At 40.9% G+C, this 21,864-nt stretch overlaps 1 protein-coding gene across 7 annotated transcripts in view; it reads left to right on the top strand.

The window, feature by feature from the left end:
- The window catches only part of lrba (LPS-responsive vesicle trafficking, beach and anchor containing), a 181,035-nt gene that overhangs the window by 47,460 nt on the left and 111,711 nt on the right, over positions 1–21,864 (top strand). For all 7 annotated transcript variants that reach the window (XM_089006279.1, XM_089006285.1, XM_089006284.1 and 4 more), the window contains exons 33-35: positions 2,098–2,159; positions 15,205–15,269; positions 17,172–17,280. In XM_089006279.1, coding sequence (XP_088862405.1) covers positions 2,098–2,159; positions 15,205–15,269; positions 17,172–17,280 — 236 coding nt within the window. The remainder of the gene's footprint in view (positions 1–2,097; positions 2,160–15,204; positions 15,270–17,171; positions 17,281–21,864) is intronic.

Raw genomic sequence — 21,864 nt, 5'->3', positions numbered from 1 at the left:
TATATTCTTGGGAGTAAAAAAAATGTCGATATAACCGTACTATCGATATGTCCGATCCTGTGCCGTACAGCATGAAGCGGGGGCAATAAATGGGGGATCTTTGATATGGCAGGTAATTTTCTCATTGGGTTCATGGATTGCATATCTAGCATGGTTTTGTACTGTAGTGAGGTGAAAAATAAGCTTATGCATTAAATAAAAACATCATTTATTATTTTTATAACGCACTCTTGCAATCGTGACTGACTATCACTCGACATTGTTGATATTGTACACACGAGAGAAACCACGAACGCCAGCATGTACAAACATATGAACAACAGTGATTATTGCAAGCGATAAAGATATCTGAATACAACACAATTAAATACATGTATGGAAAACAAAAACTGCAACGTTTACATTACTTCCGTTGATGAAGTTTTCTACGGCAAATCGAACTATTTTGCAATGAAGGAGTTGCTTGTTGGATTGTCCCCCACAGCCAAGATTGCCTTGTACGTTGTTCAGATATCATAATTTGTTTCCCCATGGTTGAAATTGGTGTCAAACAACTGTATACTAAATAAGAAGACTACAGTATTGTGACATTCTCATCCTCTTTGATCCAGGTCCGAAGTCCAATGCTTCGCATGCCCTCTTTATTTTATCCTTACTCTTCAACCACGTTGATAAAGTATTTTGCGGCACATCGAATTCTTTTGCAATGGAGGATTTGCTCCTTGTTGGATTCTCCTCAACAGCCACGATTGCCTTGTACAGTATTTTGTTCCGAGGTCACAATTCTTTCGTTTCGCCATGTGTTGAAAATGGTAGAAAATGGCGTCTGCTACACTGCGCAAGACACGGAAGCTGGTCACGTGACCAAGTTACGTGACCAACTGTGCGACTGATACAGATTTCGATAATGGTGGTACTGTATAGAAACCCCTAAGCAAATATCGATTTGCCTTAAACGGCTTTTGTATCGATATAAACATAGCAAAATGGCCGACAGGAGATGAAAAAGAGCACAGTAGTAACCGGATTATCGTAATAACCATGTATCGTACTAAACGGAACTAATTATACATAAAAAGACTAGAAATTTGCCGGGAAATGAAAATAATATCGTAATAAGCAGTATCATCAATATAGCCGATATCGATATAACGAGACTTTATTGTATTGTATTTATATAGCGCTTTAACAAAAGCTGAAGCTGGAACAAAGCGCTTAACATGGACAACAATCATATACAGGAAATGAAGTGAATAAAGGAAATACTAAAGGAATAAAATACAAGGCATCTCTGTTTGGTGAATCCTTTCTTGCTCCCTACATCCTTCTCCTATAGTAAAACAAAAAAAAATGTTGTGCCAAATATTGCAATGTCCTTTGAATTTCGTTGAAAACACGTGGCTAAATAAAAATCTGACCTGAATGTAACCATGGAGATTCTGTAAAGACACTTTCTGATTGGTCGATGTCGTCCCCGTTACTTAAACCGCCTTTAACGCAGTAGTCCGATGAGCCAGTAGCAGCGCTAGAAGGTTTCCAGAGGCCAGGGTCAAAGGCCAGGCCCCTAATAGCAGTGTTTGGGATGTCTGCTGCCACCAAACAAAATGGAAAGTTGATTGATAGTTGCAGGACTGGGTCCGGGTTGGGGGGGTGTCAGGGGTTACTGTGTAGAAGGCAAGCGGGGGGCGGAAGAGGTGTGTTGTTGTACATATCTACGTCCCATCTCTTCATCTGAGCCTCTGGACACTCCAGCGGGCCCCCTTGATCTCTTAAAATGTCCTCATGGATGGTTGCCGATTAGGGATCAATAGGCGACATATGCCGGCCCACTTCGCACTTGTAATACTAAGCTCAAATATGTATTAGTTTACATTCGCATCATGTCAGCTCATTAGGCGCATCAATACTCAACGCACCCTTACAGATGGTCCTGTGTTGGCTAATACTCATTCTGGCAAAGCACTTCATGGATTGTTGATTTACTCCAAAATGGTTTTATTTTTATTTTTTAACCACTGTAAATTGTATCATTTCATTTTTTTTCCACCATTTTGACACATAACGCTAACTCTGTCTTGTCCCCCCCCCCCCCCCAAGGCCTGGTGTGCATAAAGTCCAGCAGTTCGGTGGTGGAGCTCGTCATGCTGCTGTGTTCACAGGCAAGTCTGGCTTCTTTATCTCCGACTCTCAGATGCCGTTTGCCGTAGTTTTGATTTAGCAGTTTCATTTTGAGTGCACTAAAATCTGCCACCATAACAAACGGAGTCAAGTCTTGGAGTCCCATCCGGTGACTTATCTCTCTATTCCCGCTCCAACGAAGGCAGAGGAACCGGATCGAAAGCCACCTCTGCTCGTAGATATCGGCCGCATGGGTCAAGGGTGGGCGACCCGCCCGCCTACCCTTTGACCCCAGGCCCTCGGTGCCCCCTGCGGGCCCAAAGCGCAGAGGAGGGATAATGTCAATTTGATAGTGCTTTGCATTGATTCGCTCATGTATTGTGAACGCTTTACCTTGCCAAGTTTATTTAGCCTGCCACCACACCCATGAATACTAATCCCGGGATTGAAATCGATAGCGGCCGGTGTCAATAGCGTCATTGCGGGATTCCCGATTAGCATCCCACTGTCGATGAGTGCTGTGTTAGTGTTGTCGATCCCGATAAAGCGGTTGCCCACCATTTTGTGAATGATACTTTGCGACACTCCTCTCATTTGCACAGAGTGCGGGTTCTACCACTAGATTTAAAAAAATTGAATCGCAGTCACATGATGCGGTCTCTTCGAAAATACCCACCAGTCAAAATGCATCGAAGCTTTAACACAGGCAAACAATCAAATACTATATATATATATATATATATATATATATATATATATATATATATATATATATATATATATATATATATATATATATATACAGACACCAAATTTTCCAATCAGGTTCCAGGTTTTTATGTGTCTGCCAGGACCTTGCAGCCAGTATATGAAATACAGATTACCAAATACACATTACTCGTGTTAACCAACAATATTTAACCATGTATATTATTACTATAGATAGTCTCTTTTACCCATGCTTCCGTTTAGATCTATTTTGATGTGAATTATGTATGCCAGTCTTCAGACGTACATTTTATTTTGCATTTTAAGTTCTCGTAAAGCGTCTTTGAGCCTATATATATATATATGTGTATATATATATATATATATATATATATATATATATATATGTGTGTGTGTGTGTGTGTGTGTGTGTGTGTGTGTGTGTGTATGTGTATATATATATATATATATATATATATATATATATATATATATATATATATATATATATATATATATATATATATATATATATATATATATATATATATACAGTAAAGTCTCGTTATATCGATATTCTCGGGAGTCCGAAAAAATATCAATATAACCGGGACTATCGATATATCCGATCCTGCGCGCATGTAATTTTCTCCTTGCGTTCATGGAAATAGGATCATAATAAGCGGTACTATCGATATAACCGATATCGATATAACGAGACTTTACTATATATATATTAAAACAAAATGGCGTCTCCGGTTAAAGCCATGTGATTGGACAAGAACCCAGCAGTGGGGGGGGGGGGGGGGGGGGGGGGGGGGGGGGGGGGGTAATATGTGGGCATCATGCAACGCGTATCTTGTTTTCCAACATCAAATTTGGGGATGAATCGCCCTGGGGGTTAGGTTTGTTTATTTAATGAAATTCAGTTGATTTATTTTGAAGTGATCTCGGTTAGCTGATAATAAAGCTTTGTTTTTCTCAATTTACTGCACAGTAATAGGAAAAAAAACCCACATTTGATGAACGACACATTGCTGGAAAGCACACCTTTTTTTTATTTTATCAGTTTTAATTTTCCAAATAAATAGTACCTGTCATCTGGCTTTATGCTGTATCCCACTTGCTCGCCTTTCTTTTTTAACCCGTTCCTGCAACGTCGCCCGCCATATGACGTGTCGAGTACGGTGAGATAGAGGTTGGAATGGCAGGCTCTAATGCTGCTATTTGTCATATCTGTCAGAGTGTTGTTTAATGCTAATCTAATCAAAGGCGGAATCTTGGTGATTGTTACAGCCAGGCCAAGGTGCTTCAACCCCCTCGCCCCCCCTTTTTTGGTCCCTGAGTCTCTGTTCCTTTTGCGCTGAGCCATTCCCACCAAATCGACACAAATATGCACACTTTAAAGGGAACCATTGGGATTGGCTTGCGCCGTGTTGATTGCTTCCATAAATCATCTGGACCAAATTCTTTCACAGCTAATGCAAATGTAATTTTATTGCGAGGAAGAAAAAAGGAAACGTAGGGACAGGGCTTTCCTCTCGGCTAAATTACTGCATGTAATCATTTGTATGCGTGTGCGTGTGAGTGTTCTCTTGTGTGTGATTGATGATGTCATTTAGCCGGCCCCACCCTCTGTCCCTCCCTCTCAGCCCAGGAAGTTTCCATTTGTCGCACAGGAAGCACACAAGCGGCCATTTTGAGTAGATTGGGGCATGATGCTTTTGATGGATTCCCCCCAGCGCACCTCATCGTCGATGCCATCTCTTTCTACGTGCAATTTTAATTAATTTCCCGTGCGGTGGAGATGGAGTAGACCTGTGGTGAAAGGTCAGGAGGCAAGGGACTCCAGAGCAGTTTTTAATCAGGGACACCCCCTGAGAGATTCACGTTGGCCACCACATCATCACACTATTGAGGGGGCAATGGTAAACCGCTCTTTGATGGTCGTTTCTTTTCTTAACGCCAACAATTAAAGGCTCATTTTGCGAAGACGTTGACTATTCGGGTGGCGTTGTGCTATTGATTAGCGCAGACTTCTGCATATACAAAGGGAAGATTAATGGCGCTATACTGTACTATCGTTCCAAGAAGTACCATGTCTACTCTAGTTCTTCGATCCCATTTCTGGCTTTCCTCTGTGAAGTTTTGCATGGTCTGTGTAGGTTTTCTCCGGGTACTCTGGTTTCCTCCCACTTTCTGTAAACAAGCATGGTGGGCTGATTAAAGACTCCAAAATGGTCTCTAAGTGCGATTTAGAGTGTGGACTATTATTTTTTTTGTCTCTGTGATTAGCTTGCAATTGGTTCAGGGTGTCCCTCACCACTCGTCAAATATTGAGGATAAAGCGGATCGGAAAATGGATGGATATATGAAGGGATTGTACAGACGCTTCCCTACTTACGAACATTCAAGTTATGGACAACAGTACATAAGCTTTTTGTATTGACATATGTAGTATTCTCTCCTGTTGTACATGTACACATCTTTAAATAGCATATATTTTATTCAATGTTTTTTTTTTTTTTTTTTTTCGTACAACCCAATACAGGTTACTTATATAAGCCTCAAACATACTTATATAAGCCTTAAACATTAAACATCCCATACAAAATATAGCACTAAAGCAATTTATGATCAAATTCACCTTACAAACGACCGTTCGGAACGTGTCTCCTTCTTAAGTTGGGGATCGTCTGTACACTTGGGTGCAATTATTCTCATTTGTCGTCATCATACAATTCAGTTCTGTTTGGTTTGCTGGATGACATTTTCTAAACTTACGCAACCTCAACTTAAACATTTGGCTTTGCACAATATCCACCATCCATTTTTTAACCCATCCGTCAGAACTCTGTCCACCATGTGCAGTTATCTACATTTGGTCTTCCCATGTAATATCCCATTTTCTGGAAATCAAATACCATAAGTTATTTTTTGTTGTTTTTTTCCTTCTGTCCGTTTTTCCCAAATTACATACAATGGCCCTCCATTCAAAACACACTTACCTGGACAGGTTGACTTTCTTTGTCACATTTACGTCCCACTTAACGTTTATCGCCCTGCATGACGCATGAAGCATCAAATTAATAAATAATGTCCCGTGCACAAAGCCAAACGCTGTTTCCCCCCGTCGGTCCGGCGCTGATCTGAGAAATCATCTCATCGGTTATTCGACTGGTCGAGTGCGTGTACGCACGGGGCCATAAATCTCACCAGTAGCTGCATTTGTGTCCTGTAGATCAGCCATTATTGTCCGGCCCTCTGTCAGGCCATCCATCCTTCAGCCATTTATCAAAAAAAAAATGCATCCTGGACATGAGTGGGAAGGAAGGAAGTAATCGGGGAGGCAGGATAGCAGAGGCCAGATTGTGCCACGTCCACCCTTTGAGCGTTTGAATGAGTTGTGCTGCCTGATTTTTGTTGTTATTTTAAAATATCAAAACTTCACCCTCAAAAAATTATACACAAATTTTGCTTAAAAAAATCAAGGGACCAAACAGTCATTTGAAATTTAATGCAAGAATTATTATTGTGATGTAAACTATTTGTGATATGAAAAAAAAATCATATATAAAAATATGAGATTGTTTGAAATCAGTCTAAAATACTTACGCATTTCATAAAATTGTTTAGAATCAATACATCGAATTATGACAAATCAATTGTACGGATGGCAATTTTAAAATAGTAATCTGGAATTTAATCTCAAATATAGCATTCACCGGATCCTCTGCGGAGCAATAGCATCCAGTTAGCCTCAATTTAGACCATATTGTGTTTGCCTTACATCAATCCAGCTTTGGCTCTCTAAAAAGGATGTAAATAACTATTAATAACTAACAATTAGCAGGGAGCAATGGTTCACATAACCCTTCGGTAATCCACTTTGGGCACATTATCATTTGTTCCCGGTAGCTGCGGTCGACATTAACCTGTTTAACAGATGGGCACCTCTCTCGTCAGCCTGTGGGGAGACAGACATTGACTTCCCTAAACACTTGGCTCCCCCTGACCCTTTCACCCGTTGACCCCCAGGTTAGCGGCCAGAAAGACGTTAGCCACCCCGCTGTTAGAGAACAGGACTTCGCAGACCATTCGGTCTTTCCAAAAAGCTAATAGCAGGAAAACCTTGAATTCTCTGTGTGCAGAGCCAGCGTAAAATTCTACGTCTTTGCGAACGCTGATGACTCGATCAGTCTTCTCTTCGAAGGAAGCTAATGTGTAGTATTTAGCGTCTTTAACTCGTTCATTGCCAGACGATGTGCAAAAATGTGTCCAATCCAGTGCCAATGTTTTTGTCATTTTCACTCAAATTTCAGGACCTACAGAAGATTGAGTTTTAGGACTACACAAACATTGAATACAGTGTTAAAACCGTTAGATTATCTTCTTTCATCAGAAAAAAAGAGTTAATTCCTAAATTATATGGGTCTGGAGTTATCTTTGCTTGAAATGGGGGCAGCTGTACAAAATACAAGACATACATATTGATTTATATGGCGCTTTAACAACAGCAGAAGCTGTAACAAAGTGCTAACATAGGAAAAAATTCTGCCCCCTTGTGGAAGGGGAAAAAATATGACCAGCGCTTTATTGGCAACTCCCGCAAGAAAAAACAAAACCTGAACAAATGGCGCTCCACTTCACATTTTTCTATTCCCAAATAAATTCAGGAATGGCAGCGAATGAGTTAATTGGTGCAGTTGAACGTGAATAACTTGATTGTTAGAAAACTGACTCACTTTGCCTAACTTGGCTAGGTTTAAAAACGAAATAAATAAAACAACCAGAATGAATATTGTACATATTTTTACGGCTTCTGACTTGCGAGTTGAAGTTGTTTCAAGTGTAACGAGGCCTCAAAATAGCAATAAATCAAGTACGGCGGTCATATTTCCTTCGAGTGAGGCTTTGACGGATCAGTCGCAGACCGCTCGGGGAGCCTGGCCGAGAGGTGAGAGAAGTGGCGAGGCATGAGGAATGCGCTGAATATCGAAGACAAAAATACTTTTTGGCCCATCATTTTACCACCCTGACTTGTCAGAAGGCGCTCCACGCCGCGCCGTCAAACGGCCGAGCAAAAAGTTCAAGACCGATGCGAGTCGGTGTTGTTTTTCCCTTCCCCCCGGTGCCCCTTTACGGTCGTGCCACGCGGCGCTGCGTCCACCCCGCTGTCATCGTCCACTTCACGAGGTCACGTCATGAAAAAGGCACTTCTCCTGCGAGATGCAGAGAAAACACGCTAACACCAACCGCCACTTAATTCTGCCAGCTATGCAAGCGGCGGCGAGGCGGCCCGGTCGAGCTGGGGCCTTCCCTGACAGGAAAGTGAGTCGAGAATACGATGAGAGAGCACTGAAAGGGGGACGGACAAAAAAAAAAGCCCAACTTTTAATCACCGCTTGAATTTCAATCGGGGTGATGATTTTCAATCATGATTGGAAAGTTTTTCCTGGGAAAAAAAAACATGATCGTTGTCGCCGGTCAAAGCTTCTCATGGCCGATCAATGTTCATTGGCGACATAAAAAAAGCTGCCATGTTTCTTCTGTGTTAAAATCATAAATGTTCGCATTTGGAAAAAAATGATTGAGAACTGAGGAACCTGTGGCTTATTTTCAATGTACATGAATGGCTTTTGCTTTCGATGGGTGCATTGCTGCTAGCATTAGCTTGACGAGTGTTAGCTTGACTTGCATTAGCTTGACTTGCATTAGCTTGACTAGGATAGGCTTTGACCGGCGACAACGATCATGTTTTTACAGATAGCTAAATAAGCAGCTAATGTTTTATATGAAATTCATTTGGCCAAGTCATGGGGGATTTGCTAACATCCTGTGATCAATTAAAAACAAGGTCAAACATTTCCAACTGTCGAGCGGATCGCAAAAAAGCCTGATGGAAATCCTAGTCAAGCAAGCTATTCTAAAATTTACCTCATTGTGACAATTCAAGTTGGCAAAATCACAAAAACTACCCTTCAAAAATATTTGAAGGATAGCCTAGGCAATAAACTGCATGAGCTACATGGCATAATCAAAATGGCCGCCCAGGAGATGGATAAAAATGGTGGCTTATGCTGCTTAATTTGTATTTTGCAAAAAAATATGAATCAGAATATTGTGTTTAGACCAATGAAGACATGTAAAACATACGTAAGCAATTTAGACTCGAGTTTCCCTTTAAGATACCAGCAATCTGGAAAATGGTTAACGTTTTTAATTTAGGTTTCCTTTTGTTGATCCGACGAGCGCGGCGTGAAATAGTGTTTCAGTCAAGCGCCTGTCCTGCAGCGAGGCCCCCGTTCAAATGATGTTTTCTTTCTTTTAGGGTCGTCTGCACTGAAGACCTTGGAATCTTTTCTTATGTTCCTCCCCGCTGCTCGGTCGGCCTCCCCGCTGATAAAAAACGTGTTCGGGAGCCTTCAGATCAAGATCATGCGCAAAGGCTCGTTAAGGTCTCGGAACGTGATTGATTGTTAAAAACGGAGAGTTCACGCTTGTCGTTGCCCTGGTAAGGGGCCTCAAAAATTGTCGCACCCTCGACGGCTATTATGTCTTTTAGCGAGCGTTGGATCCGTTCCTTTGAGCGGGTTTTGGACCAGACACGAGGAAACAATTACCCCGAAGCAAATGTTTCACCCATGAACTCTGTCTTGCACCTTTATCACTGCTTTATTGGGAGGTTTACAGTTTGGTTTTCATATGTAGCTCATGTCAACGTTAACCACATCCAATTTCTATAGACTCTATGGTGTTTGAATTTTGAATCATATCAGGAAAAGCAAAACTCAGGATTTGGACCTTGCCTCAGTTTGAAGAGTAGCATTTGGTTTGCAATCAAGGTGTTCATTTGGTCAGGGAACAAACTACGGTATGTTATATCCAAAGGGCTTTTCTTATGGGGAAACACAAACACATTTAAAATGATACAAAAGAAAAACTGTAAATTACCAGCAGTAAATTCTACGATAAATGATAAATTCTGGAAAAAAATATACAAGTTATAAATAACTGTAAATTACCAGCCGCGAATTCGACAATAAACGAACACTTCCCAAATAAAGAAGACAAAAAATGGCACAAGTTATGAATAACTGTAAACTACCAGCAGTGAATTCTAAAATGAATGAACATTTCCCAAATAAATACAAAAAAAATGACAAGTTATAAATAACTGTAAGCTACCAGCAGTGAATTCTACAAGACATGAACCATTCCCAAATAGACAACAAAATCACTGTCGCCCTTGCCTGGCAAATACACAAATACTTGTAATTATGAGCAATGTCACCGAACCGCACAGGTGACGTATTTGTGGTTTTGGGACAGCCCAACGTAATTTTTATTTTTTTTTTAATTATTTTTCTTCTCAGTTTTTTTTTTTCAAGCCTGATTTTGAAAGCTACGCTCGCTCTGGAAGTCTGCTTTTTCTCACCCGTAGTGGCGGTATATTTGGATGCTGATTATGGATAATGAGTTGTAATGACGGAAGTGCATGGCATGTATGCTTAGACTCAACGTTTTAACTCACAAATCGAGCCCCATTCAGTTTTTGGATGCGCTCCCCCCCTTCCCCCCATTTGAGCTGTGATGTAACGTCGCTCCATTTTCCATCCAGCTTCCAATCATGATCAAGGGGGCAGACCGCGCCCTCCGCCCTATCATCTGTCACCAGGTCGGGTTAAAGGTGAGAGTTCACAAATGGCTAGTTGTGTCCTCTCATCAGGGGCAATGGTGGTCATACTTCCCTCGCCAGAGACACCCCCCAACCCACTGCAGCCGTAAAATGGTGCGACGCCACTGGATGCTGCCCCCAACCCCCCCAAAAAATTCCAATATTCCATCAGCAAGCTCTCTCCTCAGATCAGAGTCGTCACTTTTTTTATTCCAAAAGAGTAGCCACCTTGTGGCCCGTAATGAGTCCGTTAGTCTTGCGTCCGCCAAATACCGATGTGTCCGTCCACGCTCATTTTGGACTGCCTCTGGATGTTGGCTTGTGCCGAGACTCATTGTCCAATTTTCAATCTTTAAAATTGCTATCGGAGTGAAATTCCCACAAACATGTAATCTTATCTTCACTGTTTATTTAGGTGTGATCTTTTCACAGGTAGTACATTTGTGTATTTTTTTTTCAAGATTAGTTTTTGCCTTGGTCAATGGTTTAATAAAATAATAATAATAATATATTTCATTTATAAACGCCTTTCAAAACTCTCAAGGGCACTTTACAGTCACAGGATAGGAATCCGAATATATGTTATATAATTTGATTGGCTTGACAACATTTTTCTGTACTGGACCTATTTAACTTTATTATTTTTTTGGCAGTGGCTTTGATTCACCATGAGTGTTTATCTATCGAAACGGTATCAATCCCCTATCAATATAGCTAGCTAGCTCGCTAGTTAGTTAGTTGTGTCGTTATTTATTTAGCTATTTCTTATTCTACCTATAGAGCTGTTAGCTAGATAGCTAGATAGTTAGTCAGCTATGTAGTTATTTATTTAGCTATTTCTTTTTCTACCATTTATTAATGCATGCTATTTATTTATTTATTAAGCTGTCAGGGGAGGCAGGTGAGGCTGTGCCTCACCTGTCATCATGGAAATATATTAAACAGTTACATTTATTTAGTGATTTTTACCTTAACGTTCTTTTCCATTTAACTTTTAACTGACACCATTTTTGGATTATTTTTTCAAAATCGCTGAATCTTCACATTTACCGTTCAAATACTAAGTAGAGACGAGCGGTGAGGCACCAACCGGCTGAGCCTCACCATGGATTGCGCAATCACTATGCTAACTGTGCTGGCTTGCTCTGCAGTGAGACCGCATTGCTGTCCCTCTGCATATCGCTATTAAAGTGTTCAAAGGCTTTTAATATATGAACTAAATTTATAAACACTGTACTACAATGTTTATTTTATTTTTATCAAAACTGTGTGCATAGGTGAGGCACACAGTTCTCCTACCTCATGACAGGGGGCGCTGGTGATTAGAGATTCTTCTTGCGACTCCTTGGCTGCAGAATAATATAATTAGTGACAGCAAGCTACAGTAAACAGCAAGTTAAGTGCAACCATCCAGTCAGTTTTTCGTGTTGCTTGGCCTTATTTTTAGAATGATGGATTACATATCTAAATTGAAAGAAGTTTCTAAACTGGACTTTCAATCGAAGCAGGATTTAATAATTTCAGGAAGACTAACACCGGACTGTCTAGCTTACAAACGGTGAGGGATGGATGTAAATCTCCTGGACAGCTTCTCAGCTTTTTGGCCTAGATGGATCTAATTGAAACTATTCCTGAAGCGACAAAGTTGCTCCAGCTCGTGCTCACTGTTCCAGCTATTACAGCATCAGTGGAGCGGTCATTCTCAGCACAAAAGACTGAAAACATACAATCGGAACAGGACTGATCAAGGACGACTTTCTTCACTGGCGGTGATCTCCATTGAGACACAGAGATGACATTTTAAACAAAACAGGTTAACTGTTGCCAATCAAATGATGAATAAGCTACTCTGTGGAGTTCATATGTTTGTAAATCTGACTGATGACGTCAGTGCCTCACCAGCCATGAGCCTCACCGCACGTCACTGTGCGTGTGTATACATCATCAATCGGCATATTCCATTGACGGAATTACATCACTTGGTACAGCTGATCTCAGTTTTGTACCAAGACGTCTGTCGAGTATTTACGACAAATCACGTCAGGACACACGTTTGCTCTTCCAGAGAATCTATTTATGACCTGACTTCCTGTGGTGTTTATTTGAAATCCGGCTTCCGCAGGGAGAGAGCGCAAAAGAGCGAAAAAGAGAGAATGTAGCCTGGTCTGCTCTGGAATATCGCCACGGCCGCGGGCAAGCTAACACTCGTGTTTCATGTCCTTCATCTTCGACTTCTACCTTCAAAGTCCCTCAAGGTTTCTTTTATTGAGTGCCAGTGTGAGCTTCTATTCCCCCCGTCGTGCCCTCTTTGTTTTCAGGCGATGGTAAACGCGGTCAATGCCACTAGGATTCGTAGGGACGAAAACCAGAGTTTGCCGCCGTTCACGCGCGCAAGGGAATATGTTTTTGCCGGAGCGACCGTGGCGAGGCCTGCGCGCTCGAATACGATCCTTCCAAAAAAATACAAATTGTCGTGTATGTGAAAGGTGCTGGCTCTATATTCTTGTAAATTGATCCTTCCTTCCGCTGATATCCTCGCCCCAGCGGGCTTTCTAAGTTTACCGTGGGGGTAGCTCGCTCCGCATAAACACACGGTTTCCTCTATCAGTTCGCGACACGATGACAGCAGAGTTCTAAAAAGAAACAAGGTGATTCGAGAGAGTGTGTGTTTTTTCCCACTGCCAATCTTTCATAGTATAGCTGCATTTTGCGGTCGAATTATTTTGAAGTGATTATTTTATATATATATATATATATATATATATATATATATATATATATATATATATATATATATATATATATATATATATATGTGTGTGTGTGTGTGTGTGTGTGTGTGTGTGTGTGTGTGTGTGTGTGTGTGTGTGTGTGTGTGTGTGTGTGTGTGTGTGTGTGTGTGTGTGTTTATTTATTTTTATGTGCTATTTATTTATTAATTATTAATTTTGTATGTTTGTTAATTTATTCTTTATGTGTGTATTTATATATCAAATAATCATAGTAACAAAAATATTGCTAATCAAATATGTATGTATTTATAGATTGATTGGTGGCTATTTAAATTACGTATTAACGCTATGGGATTCACTCAACCGTGGGAATTCTTTACATAATAATTACATTTATTCAATAATAATAATGATAATAATGATGATAATACATTTTATTTATAAGTACTTTTCAAAGCGCTAGTATATTTATTTTTTTGTTTATTTTTGCTACATTTATTGTTTATGACTACTACATGCATATTTTCAGAAAATAATCACTATAATAAAAAATCATTGATATTCAAAAATTATGCATGCATTTATTGATGGATATTTAAATAATGCCCAGCGAATTCAACTCACCCAGGTTAATTTTTGAGGCATGTCCATCATGAGTAGACCCACAAAAACTGGAAAGAGGAATGAAGTGAAATTGATACAAATATACGCGTTTGTCATTGTTAAAATTTAGTCTCAAGAACATATGCTCCAATCCGATTGGAAGGCCGACATTTTGATCTGAAGCCGACATTTTATGTTTATTTATTTATTTATTTATTTATTTATTTAGTTTTTGTGTATTAAATGAATTTATTGAATTAATAATAATAATACCACATGTTATTTATAAGCGCCTTTGTTCATTTCCGCTGCATTCATTGATTATGACTGCTACATGCATATTTTCAGAAAATAATCACAATAATCAAAAAAAAAAAAAATCATTGCGATTGGATTGGGTTTACCTTTATTGCAGTAGAGAAATTTTGCTTTCACAGCAGCAAAGTTATGAAAGGAAGAGGAAAGGATAGGAAGAAGTAGAAAATCAACATACAATAGCTGCTGGAAAGGCTCTGCCCCCATTGGAAGTCCGCCATTTTGATCCAAAGCCGACATTTTCGCCGTCATTTTGGCAATGGGTGTCTTGCAAATTGTTGCAAAAATTGTGTCTGATGACCAAATGTCAACAGAAAAGGAGAAACAAATCACCCTTGTTCATATCGAGCGGAATTTAAAAACAAACAAAGCAAGCCGAAGTTTATAAACGTCTCTTTGCAGCCACTAGAGTGACCTTCAGAGTCCAATAAAACGTCCTGTCAAAACACGCCTCATTTGTATGAAGTGATGCCGAATATGTACTGTAGCTGCTTCCAGGGCCACGTCGTGTTTTCATTCAAGAGTAGTTTAGTCGTTAACTCTTTCACATGAGGTTTTTCATGCATACTTCTTTAACTCCCCGGAGAGGAAGCGAGGGGGAAAAAAAAACGGGTGTGAGGGGGGGTTGGAATCGCTAGGCGAGGTTCAGACAGGCCCCCGCAACCTTGTTGCTTTATTATTCTTTTGACGCTCGCGTCGAAAAGGTGTTGAAACGTTGGAACAGAACATGAGAGTTGCGCCGACCGCCTCGTCTCGTCATCCCCCCCCCTCCCACACCCTGATGGAGGGTCTCTTGCGGTCGGCTAGTTTGGACTGACACCTCCAAAACAAAATGGCGGTCACAGAGAGGAGGACATTTGTATTATTTTTTTTGAGTGATAAATGCATTTTAAGTCTGGTTCTTTCAATCCCTGTTATTAATTCTCACGCAGACCAAAGCAGTCCGCCACTTCCACAATGTTTGGTCACATGACCAGCGAAATGTCGAATCAGCGGGCGATTTAGGCAAAATATGGTCATACAACTGAATAATGTTTGATGTGCTTGCAGGAATGGCAGAACTCCATCCAGAAGAACGCCGGACTGGCCTTTATCGAGCTGGTCAACGAAGGCAGGTAAGATGAAAAGTTCCTTGTCACGAAACACGACTAAATTTGCGCTGGCAAGTCAAACTAAAAAAACAATCATAAGAACGTCTGCTAACATCTGGAGAAATTCGAAACTCGGATTGATGGGTCGGATGTTCTCCCTTTGGGATTTTTTGAGTACATAACGGAAGTTATCGTTCCATCAATCAAAGCAAGTTGTCCTTGTCCTGAGGTAGCAAAGCAGCCACACTGTCGTGATCATGCTTCACCGCTAGCGTAATTCTCTTTTTTTTTTATTCAATGGTGTAACATTTGTACGCTAGATGGAATGAGCCGCACCCTATCCACTGTGAAAAAAAATAATTTCTTCACGGGTTATACAAACTACAGTCAAACCTGGCTCCCTTTCCAGCAGCTCCTGTATTTTGTTTTTCTACTAATTTCTTTTCTTTCCTCTTCCTTTCATAATTTTTCTGCTGTGAAATGTAAATTTCTCCACTGCGAGACGATAAAGGTACATCCAATCCAATTCAGTTAGAGTGATTAGCGTAAGGATATTAATTAGATTAGTCAGATTTGATTTGATTAGATTAGATGACCAAGATTAGATTATTATTAATAATAATAATAATAATAATAATAACACACTTCATTTATAAGCACCTTTCAAAACTCTCAAGGACACTTTGCAGTCACAGGATATTCTTCTGCGGGTGAGCAGCGGCAGCCACACGCGCCAGCATTCACTCAACCCGGAAGTAACATACAGTAAAAAAAAAAAAAAAAAAACTAAATAACAAATTAAGCGTGAGTTCATGACCAAAATGTGCGTACAATTAGCTGTACTTTGTATGTTTAGTAAGGTCTGACTCGTGTTCGTGTGCTCGTTAGCCAGCATCAGATTAGATAGAATCAGAATCAGAATACCTTTATTCGTCCCACAATGGGGAAATTTGCAGTCCACAGCAGCAATTGAAAAGGGGTTGGGGTGGGGGTGAAAGGATAAAAAACAAGATATTCTAAGCATAACAAAATAAAACAAAGATTAGATATATTAGATTAATTTATTAGATTAATTAGATCAATTACATTAATCAGGTTATTTAGATTATATTACATAATACTGGATTAGATAGATTCAGTAGATTCGATTAGATAGATTAAATTAATTAATTAGATCAATCAGATTAATAACATTAATTAGATTAATCAGATTAATCATATTATTTATATTAGATTAGACTGGATGGAATATATTATATCAGATTGATTAGATTAGATTAGATTAGATTAAATTTAAAAATGGGAAATGTTTCGTGTTCAACCAAATTGGTTTTCGAACAGGTTTCTGCAACGAGTTATGTTCGAAAACCCAGGTTTGACTGTATTACAAATTCATGCCAAAAAATGCATGCAGCGGTTATTGATAGCGGGGCCAAAAAAACTGCTGAGGCCCCAGCGCCTCTGCTCCCCCGCTGCCCTGCACTGAAACAGCAGGCTTGAGTTACAGTCGAAACCCCTGCCCGCCGCCGCCTCCAAAACCCAATGCAGTCCCTCCTCTCTGGCCCTTCGTCTGTTATTGTTCCACTTTGCACACTGCTGACCTTTCGGGGCCATGTAGCCAAGACTTCTTTTTTCCTTTCCTTGCCCACAAATATGTGTTTGATTAGTATCGATAAGCGCCGGACCCTCGCTGGCCATCCTGTCAAGATGCATATCATTAACAAATCAATTAGCACCCGCGCCACAGGGATGCTGCTATCCCACCTTCACGTGTAAATTAGATTTTCTGCCCATTTGCTATGCTTATTTTCCACATCGTTTTCTGGCTGTTATGCGACCCCCTCGCCCGTGTCTCTGCTTCCAAGAAAGCTGACAGGATAAGAAACGGAAGATATTCTCAGTATGCAAATATTCTTTTTGCTCCAGACTGCTAAGTCATACCATGAAAGACCACCTGGTCCGTGTGGCAAACGAAGCCGAGTTCATCCTCAGCCGCCAGAGGGCTGAAGACATCAACAAACACGCGGATTTCGAGGTAAGGCGCCGATTCTCCAAACTACACGGTTTTCACGTGAAAACAGATGATTTTTATACACATTCAAATTGCTGGATGGGGGTTCTAACTCGGTCATTGGGTAGCTAAAGATGTTGATTTTAATTTTGGTATGTTTCAGGTTGTTGTCCTGCTATGTGATCCAAATCTAAACTCGCAAATCATTCAGGACTTTTTTTGGTACATGGTGGATTTTTTTTGTCGTGGTCCTGAGGTAGCAAAGGAGCCACAGGCTTCACTGCTGGCAAAAAAAATAAATTAATCAAGAAATCAATAAATATTTTTTTTCAAATAGACACATACATAGATTCATAAATAGATTAAACATTTCTCCACTGTGAGACTAATAAAGGCGGATCCAATCCAATATTTTTGGGTTGGAATCGGCCGCATGTCTCAACAATGGGGTGAAATTTGAGTTTTCCGATGATTTTAGTTTGGAATTTTACTATCTTTTCGTTATCTGTTGGATAATTCCAATGGCAAAAATAACAAACGGATTTTGTAACATGAAACGAAACAACAGCAAGCTCACCAAAGCCTGCAAAGCAGTTACGAATTATTCTTGTTCTTCTTCTATCACTGCTTTTTATTTTTGAGCCGTCTGTTTGGCGCTATTATGTCTCTCACGGGCCAGTCTTGTACTACAATTTACAGCGTGATACAGCACGATACTCAACCGGGAATGTTTTTTGAGAAGGAGAAGGGTGTGGGAGTCTGGTCAGTCAGCTACAGAGGAAGCACCGGGAGACTTCATTACGCTGACAAGACAGCGGGACTCAGACAGGCGCGGTACGTGCTTGTGATCCGCCACCATAAGGGAATTCCCGCGAGGATGCTTTACTCTGCCGGGAAAGGTTTGAACAGCTCAACGGAAGCTGTGATAGAATATGGAATTGGACTACAGACTAAACAAGCTGAAAAAAATAGCTAGATTTGCGGTGTCTGGACATGAGATTTTTCAATCCTGACCTGACTTGTCACAGTTTTGATGTGATGGCTAGCGCACAGCCGGTGGCGGTGTCAATCAGTCACGAGGCGGTGGAAATAGACTTTGGGGGTTGGGATTTCTGCTGTGACAAGTGTTTTACACCAATTGCAACAATAAAAAAAGGGTGAAAGAATCCTAAGCGGCTTTGAAGTTGGATCTGTGAACGTTGATTTTTCTGCAATTTTTTTTCTTCTTACGGGCCGTCGCGTGAGAGGCTCAGCGTTAGCGTTATGAATGTGAGGCGGAAGGACTCGCAAGACAACAATGCCAAACATTAATTTGCGCGCTGTCGTCTGGCTTTCCTTGTATCTCTGCGAGCGGCAATTCAATTACTCCACGTAATGGCGGCTGTATTTAAAAAAAATAAAAAAGGGCGGGGAACAAAAAAAGGGATGAGAAAGAATAGAAATGACATGGGTCTTGCTCACGTTCCCTATCTAGACCTTCTTATCTGCCCTTGTGGCCCTGAGTGCACCACATTTCATTCCTAATGAACAGCCCCATAAAAAAAAAGAGGGACTTCGATTTCTCCCACATCCCCGCTGACACCCACATTCCGTTTTCCCTATCTTTTTCCGGCTTCTCCGGGGCAAGATATCACGTCTATCATTTGTTGTGTTGTCATCTGCAGATTCCCTTCACATTAAGGATCCTATTAGATAAAGAACCTTCGGAGGTAATTGGATTTCCCCACCTCGCCATCCAACACTTTAAAGTTATCTTCCATATCGAGTTCACCTGGATAATAACTCACTCACGCCGCTACCAACCTTATTTGGTTTGGGTTCTCCCGTAGCATTCTGCACATGTTCGGTGGAGGAGATGAACTCCCACCCGTATCGTGGTTGTCAAAATTTGCGTCTGACTTCTCTGAAAATGGCGAAGTGGTTTGAGAATTTCTCAAGTTTGTTTTTTGTTTCGCTAAGCAGACACGAATGTTATAAAAGTGAGTCTGAGAATGGTAAAAAAAAATCAACTGGGGCAAGAGGGCGAGGGAGGGGTGCCGGGGTGTGTGTTTCATTGGCCTGTTATTTTTATTGCAGCGGCGCAAAATGAAAGCGCAGGCTCCTTCGGGCTGAAACAGAGCTTGCTCCGAGGTAAAAATCAATAGAGTAATATCAGAGAGGGACTTATCAGGGGCTCTCACTTCTTCTCCGGGGTGGGGTCGGTAAGGAGCGAACCACATTTAGGAGCGTCCGTCCATGGTATGGGAGTGGGGGGGTGAGGGAGTTGGAGGTTCAATTGTGAAAAGATTGTTTTAGGGATCGACAAACAGATGGTGTCAATTGAAGAGAAGTTACAGCTTTGTATGACTTGTCATAACCCCTTCAGTTATTTATTTATGTATTTATTTATTTATTGTTTGTTTATGCATGCATGTATTTGTTTCTGTGTTTATTTTATTTGCGTGTATATCTATATACTTATTTCATTATTTCTTTATTTATTTGTTTATGTGTCTATCTATTTATTAATATTGTTTGTTTATTTGTTTCTTTATTTGCATGTTTATTTACATATTTATTTGTTTATTTATTTAGGAGTGGAAGAAGTAATAAAACAAAATATAGGACCTACTGTAAAGGCAGCCAATCTTACGGCGCTGTTTTAAAGTCAAAACAAAATAACAAATCATGTGACGCCACATAAAAGACACAGAGTCATTTATTCTTAAGCACTTTCTGTGTCCTCTAAGTTGCATGAAGCAGTTCTTGATGAAAGAGGAGAGGATCAAAGCGTCCTTTTCACCAGTGGATCAGGGACGTCATGGTGAAATGTGCACATCTGCTACAAGCTGAATGTTGAAAGCAAACACGAAGCTGTAGACGAAAACAGCTTGTCTCACATCTCATGTCTCATGTAAATCTGCTTCAATTCCAAGCCGCGGCAATTCCACATACGCATCGGCGCTCTGCATCCATCCAGCCGCAGACTGTCCAACAACAACTGACCGTTCCGCTGATCAATGCTGCCCACAAAAAGGCGCCACAAAATCGCAATCGCCCCATAACTGTCCAACATTGACAGTCAAATGGCACTGACATTTCTCCCAAATCAAAAACACTGCTGGCATATTCATTCTGCTGAAAAGGCACAACCGCTCAGCAGAGTCTCATCCTTGATGAATGTCGTGGCCAAAAATGCTGAAGCCCCCAGCGCTTCACCAATGTGCATATACGCACGCTCCTGCCCGCGACTAAAGAGTCTGGGTTCCATCTCATCGTGATTTAAATCCTGCTCTTGTCACTTGAAGCGTCTTCCCTTCCTCTCGGTGTGTTACGGGGGTGTATCGGCATAATTGGCAGGAGAACAGAGGCTCATTACACCGTATCAGCTCTCTGTTTATCCATTAGATTGACACGGAGGAAGATCCAGAGGGTGTTGCCGGATGCACCGAAAAAAAAAAAAACAGTCCAGGTGGGGGTTTAAGTGTCCGTTGTCCTATTTTCTATTTTTCTGATGCCTCCGAATGCAAATACGAGAGTGAAAAACACAAAAGGGGTCATAAGGAGACGAGGAAAGGGACTAGCGGTTTTTTTTCCTCCCGAAAGAAAAAAGAAAAAAAAAAGGACCCCGGTTGCACTTGATCTCCTTGACCCGTCGTTTCCAAATTGCAACATAAAACATCACCGGGGAATTCAGACAATGAGCATGAGGGGGAGAAAAAAATGAGGCTTTAAAAGAACAATGGCGAACAAAAGTCAGCAAATGACAATGGCTGACAGCCACTTCAATTCTGGACTGATGCTGCTGTCATGCCGCCGCTCCCCACTATTGATTTTTTTTTTGCTCTCTCGGGGGGTGAAAGAAAAAAAAATCTAATTCAGTTGAAAGAGATTCCCCCGCTCGCTCGCGGCCATCAAGGTTAGTACGCCGCAAAGTCTCTTTCTTCTCTACCTCTCACGTTGTCTTTAATGGAATGGTCACCGTAGCTCCATGGCAGCTTCTTCATCTCTCCCGCCCAGACCAAAGCGTCTACTCCATCAACTCCACGTTTGCTGCCATCTTTTCATGCGCACTTTTGAAGTCAAGGACACGCCACAGAGACAAAATGGATGGATGCATGGCCATGAGAAGAAAGGGACATCAGTGCAGAGCGTCGTTGCGTGTGTAGAATTGTCGCAGCTCAGAATTGAAGCGGATTTACGTGGGACAGGAGATGTGAGACAATCTCTTTTCCTCAATGGATGCTACAGCTTCGTGTTTGCTTTCAACATTTATCTTGTAGCAGACGTGCACATTTCACCATGAAGTCCCTGATCCACTGGTGAAATGGAAGCTTTGATCCTCTTCTCTCTCATCATGAACTGCTACATGTAACAAAGAGGGTGCAGAAAGTGCTTAATTCTGTATCTTTAGTGTTGAGTCATGTTATTTGTTTTTTGTTTTTGACTTCAAGATGGTGCCTCGAGAGTGGCTTCCTTTACAGCAGCTCCTGTATTTTGCTCCTGTGAAATGTAAATTTCTCCTCTATGAGAAAAATAGACTCATTTAATCTAATCTAGTCTAAAAAATGGAGTCGAGTCTTGAAAAAAGTCTTGCGAACGTCATTTCCAGCCGCTCGCCTACTTACG

This window comes from Hippocampus bargibanti, linkage group LG10 (genome assembly GCF_051943395.1).
Source record: "Hippocampus bargibanti isolate YZ-2025 linkage group LG10, ASM5194339v1, whole genome shotgun sequence".
Lineage (NCBI taxonomy): Eukaryota > Metazoa > Chordata > Actinopteri > Syngnathiformes > Syngnathidae > Hippocampus > Hippocampus bargibanti.
The sequence above is the reverse complement of the archived record's forward strand: the minus strand, read 5'-3'. Positions and strand labels throughout refer to the sequence as shown.